We start from the raw sequence: 6795 nt of genomic DNA, 5'->3' as shown, positions 1-6795 counted from the left end.
CGCTGCTGCCCCTTGCTCCCAACCCACTGACCCCAGCCCTGCCTGCGCCCCTCACTCCAACCCGCAGTACCCTGCCCCCCGGGCCACAATGGTGCCCCTCACTCCTGACCCGCAGCCCCCTGGTACTGCCAGCACCCGGCACTCCCAACCCACAGTCTGTTCTCGTGCCCCGTCCCCGTGCCCCTCACTGCCGACCTGCAGCCCCCCAGCCCTGCCGGAGCAGCCCTAGGTCTCCGTGTCCTGACCGGTGACTCCGATTCATGCAGGCAATGGTGGAGCCTGTCCAGCGGCAGCACAGGTTGGAGGGAAGAGGAAGGGAGGCATGTGGCACCCCCCGCCCTGGGATAGGGTTGCAGTGGCCAAGGCCCTCTCCCCCCCCTTCCCCCTCCTTCCCCTCTGCTCCCCAGAAGCTCCTGGCTGATCAGCCCCTGCAAGCCCAGTGAGTGCAGGCACCAGCGCCTGTACTGCTGGCCAGCCACAGAGTTCCCTGCTGCCTCCCCTCCTCCCCATTCCTTTCCCCCTGGAGGGGCAGGCAGCCCTCCCCTCCCCCCCTGCCCTGACCAAATGTCTGGGATTTTGCTGTACTCCAGGGGTAGGAGCAGGGGGAGGGCGATGGAGGCAGCAGGGAGCACCATATGGGTCTGCCCGTGCTGCTGCAGCTGCAGGCAGGTATGTCTGTGCTCCCCGCTGCCTCCGATCACGCTTTGGGGCATTAGGCAGCACAGAACTGTGCTTTAGTTCTCAGTCTGTACCGTGGGAATAGCCTCATTTGTTGACTTTACCGGAGTGGATCATGAAACTACAGTAACTGTAAAGGGCTTGAGGGCCATGGATGAAAAATGCTAGTAACAGAGTAATATGATTTTCATCACTGGCGTAATCTGGACAGTATTGTGAGGGCCCATTTCTTTATGCACTGTTTTCTCTTCGTACAGCCTTGATGCAGGAGGAGCCATTGCTGCCAGTGACATCTCCTGTGAAAACAAAAGTAGAATGCATGTCACCTGAGAAAATCCCAACTTTTACTGCAGCCAGACAGGCAACTCGGAGCCCCAAGGCCGTGTCCCCGGGGCCTGCAGTGGCATCCAAAGGTGAGAATCAGGGCACTACTGAGCTCTGTTGTGCTTGGGGTGGGAGAAGAAGACAGAAATATCATTGCTATTATTTGGTGCTGGGGCACTGCAGAAATGGTTTACTTGTGCTTTGGCTGTCTGTGTGCCTGTCTTCCCTATTGTTCCTTTTCTTCCCTCACCTCCTGGCTGAGGTAGAGGGCTGTGGCTGAACTGTAAGAAAAGTCTGATCCTCTGCTGAGTGGAAAGTAGCTGAAATCCAGGGCTTTATCAAGGGAGCGGGGTAAAGTCCCTGGGAATGGGAGACAAGCCACTGTAGATTGCTCAGAGTAAATCTGGATTTGAATCTGGGCTGCATGTTGCTTGAGAATGGGTATGGTGCATCTTTTTGTATTGTCTCTTGCTATTTGATCTTTTTTGTGTCTCCCCATTGAAGCAAAGCTCAGTCCCCGATCTCCACGGCGCATCAGGAATGTCCTGGTGGCTCCTCTCCCAGAGGGGGAAATCCTGACAGACCAGAACAACAAACAGTGGAAACTTGTGAAGCTTCTGAGCCAGGGCAACTGGGGGCTGATATATGAAGGTGCTGTGTGACCTTGTACTATGGCAAGGGGGTGAAAGTTCAGGCTGGTGGGGAAGAGAGGATATATTGCTGTATGAAAACTGGAGTCTCATGGTAATACTTCCCAGTTGCAGGCAGGACCAGTCATAGGCACAGTGGCAACTTAGACAAGTGAAGGACATAGTCATCCTTCCCCCATCTCACTCCGGATCCTGTAGTCTTGCCCTGTTTAGGCAGCCCAGACTGCCCCTTTCATTCCCTACCAGAATCCTTGTGTCTGGTTGCTCTGAGATGTGAAAAGTGAACGACAGAGGCTGACCTGTAGGAAAAAGTTTAAGATCTTATATTTTGACCAAAACACACTTGGAGAATTCTAAAGGTACATTTACATTAATATCAACATGGTGTCACTGTACAGATGAGTTTCCCTGTTCCTACCAGTGCTTGAATTTGGAGTCTACGCTTCCTTTATATATGTTAATCTGGCTGTTTACCTCAAAGGTCCTGTCTCTAGAAAAAGGCAACATGCACTATGAGCTGCTTTGTCACTGGCTTGCTTTCCTGTACGCTTTTTCCCTCCTTTCTCTGGGGATGACTCTTCCTGTTTGCATACTGTGTTCAAAGAGCAAACTGCCCTGATGATGTGGCCATGCCTAGATGCTAGTGTGCTTAGAGCTTTTACAAGACTTGGACAGGAAAAGGAAAAAGGTCTTATGCCTTGGAAGCAAGGTGGGAATTGTCACATAGCCACTTGCAAAGAAGTCTTCACAGAGAGTGTTTTCACAGCCCTGAAGTGAAAGAGGCAGAGAATAATGAAATAGGAGTCAAATTGCAACTTGGTATATTTAGTAATGCTAGTTTCTGGGCTACCAGCATTGCAAATACCCGTGTCTCATGCTCCCATAACCTTGTTGATTCCATCCCTTCACAGCACAGTCAGCATCTGGAGCCTGTCCTCAAAAGCAAAGATACTCTCTCAAACTTGTGAGTCCTGATCTGTGTTCATAAGGCTTAGTGTTCTGTGTGTGTGGGGCCCTGTGGTCTGACTGGCTGATATCCTGCCAGAAGCCATGGCAAACAGTTGTAGAATGCTTTAACGCACAAGTTCAGACCAGGAAATCATAGTGATGCCCTTTGGCCTTTAAACTGTGAGATATAATGGGGGAGCAACTAGCATTGCTGCAGGTAGCGCTTATTTGAAGGAATGACTGGACTTCCTCCATAGGCTGAAAAGCCCATTACAGTTCCCTAGGAGTATTTTACTTGGCTTTGAATAGAATTCGGGCCTCCTTACAAAAATGCAAGGAAAACAGATGCGAGTATTTAAAGAAAAGCTGTTCCAGAGTGGCTGCTGTTTAGACTCACTATCCACGTATTTACTGTCAGTTATCCCTCTGCAGTCCTGTTGATTTCAGGATAGCAAATGTGGTAACACATGTTATTAGTTGTTACAAGAGTAACAGTTTTTTCCATGTAAGATTCCTGGCACTTTCTCCAGAGCTGTTGAGCACCCACAGATCCTGTTGAAATCCAATGGAAGCTGAAGATGTTCAGAATCCCTGAAAATCAGGCTCTTGGTTGTGCTCAGTGTGGAAAATTACTTTAGACCCCAACAGTAAGAGATTCTCCATCTCTTCCTCTGCAGCTCCAGAGTGAGTTTCTAAATCAAATGCTGATTAATCTAGCCTTGTAGCCCTGTGCCAGCTCCCTGGCATCTGCCAATCCAGCCAGGGTCTTCAGACAGAACTGTCCTCATTCCCAGTAATAACTACTCTACAGCTGGAATGGAGTTGGCAGCATTGCTGACAATTCATGAGCCACAGTTGAGTCCAGCTTGCCGTCTCACATCTGCCTTGGCTCTGGAAACTAATGGTTTTCAGAAATTTCTCTTTGGCAGCAGCAGCAATGATGATTAGCATGCACAGGGAGTTAGGTGTTTTAAGACAGACCTTCTTTTGCAATAACATGAACCAACTTATTCTCCCTTTTGTGTTGGGGAAACAACCATCTGGGAGAGGGAGGGCATTGGTGGGGAGTCTTGTCCAGTACAGGGTAAATACCACAAAGCTGGGCAGAACTAATTAGTTTCCAAGAAGCCTTAATCATGCCTGTAACACGCACACGTGCACACACACACATGCCCTCCCCCACTGCTCCCCGCATCACCAGCTTCTCCATTCAACAGTTCTGCCATAGCACCGTTTATCCAGCAACCATCTAACCCAGTGGTTCTCAACCTTACAGGTCAGAATGTTTTTAACACTATGGATTCCTAGTGGATTCCTCTGGGTTTGTCTTGTGAATCATATTTGCATATCTATCAGTGCTAACATTACAAGGTACCCTGTGGCATCCCTGAAAGGATCTCAAAGCACCCCAGGGGTCTGCAGCACTCTGATTGAGAATCACTGATCTAAGCCCTCACTCAATAGCTATCACTCCCCGTTGTTTCTACCTATGACCCAAGCCCCCCATCCTATCCCTTACAGAGTGTGGGATATGATGGGAGTACAGGCCAGTGGATGTATAGACACGCAGGTATGAACTGGTGCTAAGGGCAGTTCTTCACATCCAAAATGCCAGCCAAAATGTTCCTAGCAGAAAGGCACTAAAGTCTAGACAGGCTCTGCAGCTTGATATTAAAAATTGTCGGCTGGCTGATTTACAGCATTGCTGGCTGCATGGGTGTGGGGCTCATGATATCAAGCAGGGCCAGCAGATCTAGAATGGCCACCACCTCCTATCATGTGACATCCTAAGATAGCTAAGCTAGCTTGTGTCCTGCAGCTTCTGAATGAGCATCTGGGTATCTTGGGTCACTAAGGAAAAGCAGTAAGAAAAGGGAAGTACCAAACGCAGGTGGGGACAGATCCCCACTGGTATATAAGGATGGGTCCTGAGAGGTCAGGGCCAGCACCCAGCAGTTGAGCTGGAACCTCTGTTGAGTGGCAAGTGCTGTAAGAAGAGGCTTCCATGCTATTTTCTGACAGGCTGGAATACAGCTGGGAGCTGCCGGTTTTGGGCTACTGTGCAATTCCTGGTTGGAACTTCCCTGTTATAAGCTACAGTCATACTCATGCAGTAGCTGAATAGGCTGGTGGATTTAACTCCTTTCATCAGCCCAGAATGGCCCAAGAAAGTTCATAGAATAAGCAGTTCAATAATCTATTGGTGTGACAGCTTTTACTTCAAAACTGACTGCAGGTCTCTCAGTTCTGGGGCACTTGCTAACCTGCAGAGTGTTAAAATCAGTAGCACTTAGAACTCTCTATCCTGAGACCTCTGTTCTGGGGCTAGCTGAGCTGTCCAGATGTTGGGAGGTGGTGTGGTTCAGTAGACCTTGGACAGAGAATCCAGAGACCCCGCCTGTTCCCACCTCAGCTACTGAGCTGCTGGGTGACCTTAGGCAGGTCACTCCATTTCCATAAAATAGGGATTTTTAATCCTCACCCGCTTAGTGGAGAGCCCTGAGATGAGCAGGCAAGAATTGCCAGAGATGTACTGTCGCTGTATAGTAAGTGATGGTTAAACACTGAAATTTCACCTCTTTCTCCTCACCCTCTCAGGATGCCAAAAATGGGAAGATCTACAATGAGCAGAACTTCTTACAGCGAGCTGCCAAGAAAGCCACAGGTCAGTCCTTCCTGGAGGAGGAGGTGTGGATTATTTTCTGGAAGGCTGAGCCCCCAGTCACTGGGTCATCCCTGCAGAGCAGCCAGGGAACTCTCTTATAAGGCCACTTGGGGGCATCAGTTTGTTAATCAGTCAGTGCTGAAAGGCATCCAGTACTGATCAGTGTGTAAAGTGTCCCCTGTCCCAGAAGCAGGAAAGGACAAGGTCCATGGGCCCTCCTGGGCAGTACCTGTGCAGTAACCTCCTGGTACTTGGCCCTGGTGTGTGCGGTAGGACACCTGACTGTTGACTGGTATCCTACTGGTGTGTTGGTTTCAGAGGCAGATGTTTATCTTGCACCCTGGCCTGTCAGGTGGTGGATGCATGATCTCCAGGGTTCATCAGCCCTAGGTTGCTGAGAGTCCCATTCCTGAGCTGTTCTTTCAGACCAAGCTGTGCAGAGTTGCTGTCTGGCACTCACCCCCTGTCCAAGCACCTGGGGTAAACCTGCCGCTGTGGGAAGAGCTTGACATCTTTTCCTTCCCTGGCCCAAACTTAGCATCCCTGCAGCTCTTCCTCTGTCCCCACTTATCTGTCAGTGATTCCCTCTAGAGCTCTGTTTACCTGACACCCAGCTGTCTGCTTAACTGTTGCTTATGGGTGAGCTTTGTATCTGGCCTGCCAGGTGCAGAAGGGGTCTGTGAGGAAAGGGCAGTTCCTGCCTGTTGGGCTGGGTGGGTGCCTTTCCAATTGTAAAGTGCCTCAGCCAGCAACACAGCAAAGCCACAACTCTCTGACTGTTGTGTCTCCCTCCTAGTGGATAAGTGGAAGAAGATGCATTTGGTGCCTTTGCTGGGAATTCCAAACTGCATTGGCTTTGGACTCCATGCAAGTAGCTACAGGTGAGGCAGGTCCATGACTGCAGACAGGCATGGCTAGGGGTTCCTGCATGTCTAGAACTATTGCCCTCTCCATCTCACAGGATCTGTTTTCTCTCATCCCACTTCAGGCTCTGCCTGTGTCCTCCCCTCTGTAATACCTTTCTTTTCTGGCTATCTTCCCACCAACTTCTAACTCTGTAGTATATGCAGTGGTGATGGCTATAACCCCCACCTGTCATCACTCCTCCATTTAGTCTTTCCAGAATACTACAGGTGAAAAACTTCTTTTTCTTCTGCTGCTTCAGCTTCATGTCTTCTGCATCAATTTCCTACTCAGCCCATCCTGACCTGCCTGGGTGTTTTTGTTTACTCCTGCCTTTCCTTTCTCCTTGCCTCCTCTCTTTCTACTGCTGCCTTTGCAATACCCATTACTTTTTGGAACAGTTTCCCCTTTTCTGTTCATACGGTCAAAACTCTCTTCCTTTTTCCAGTGATCCTTTTTTCTTGCTGTATCTTCACTCCTCTCCTGGTGGGGTGTCTTCTGTCTTGGACTGTAAGCTTTTCAAAGCAGGGAAAACATCTTGATTCAAAGGCCCTGTCAGTAATAAGGGAGAGGGATTGCTGAAACTTCAGAGCTACTTGATGTGGTTTGCATTTATCTCTCTTTCCA

General features: G+C 49.6%; 1 protein-coding gene across 1 annotated transcript in view; it reads left to right on the top strand.

The window, feature by feature from the left end:
* The window catches only part of VRK3 (vaccinia related kinase 3), a 15369-nt gene that overhangs the window by 1301 nt on the left and 7273 nt on the right, over window positions 1–6795 (top strand). The window contains exons 2-6 of the mRNA XM_025204439.1: window positions 936–1091; window positions 1507–1653; window positions 2564–2616; window positions 5199–5265; window positions 6062–6146. Coding sequence (XP_025060224.1) covers window positions 936–1091; window positions 1507–1653; window positions 2564–2616; window positions 5199–5265; window positions 6062–6146 — 508 coding nt within the window. The remainder of the gene's footprint in view (window positions 1–935; window positions 1092–1506; window positions 1654–2563; window positions 2617–5198; window positions 5266–6061; window positions 6147–6795) is intronic.

The sequence above is a fragment of the Alligator sinensis genome, unplaced genomic scaffold (genome assembly GCF_000455745.1).
Source record: "Alligator sinensis unplaced genomic scaffold, ASM45574v1 scaffold404_1, whole genome shotgun sequence".
Taxonomy (NCBI): Eukaryota; Metazoa; Chordata; order Crocodylia; family Alligatoridae; genus Alligator; species Alligator sinensis.
Note: the sequence above shows the minus strand (reverse complement) of the source record. Positions and strands in the feature narration are given on the sequence as shown.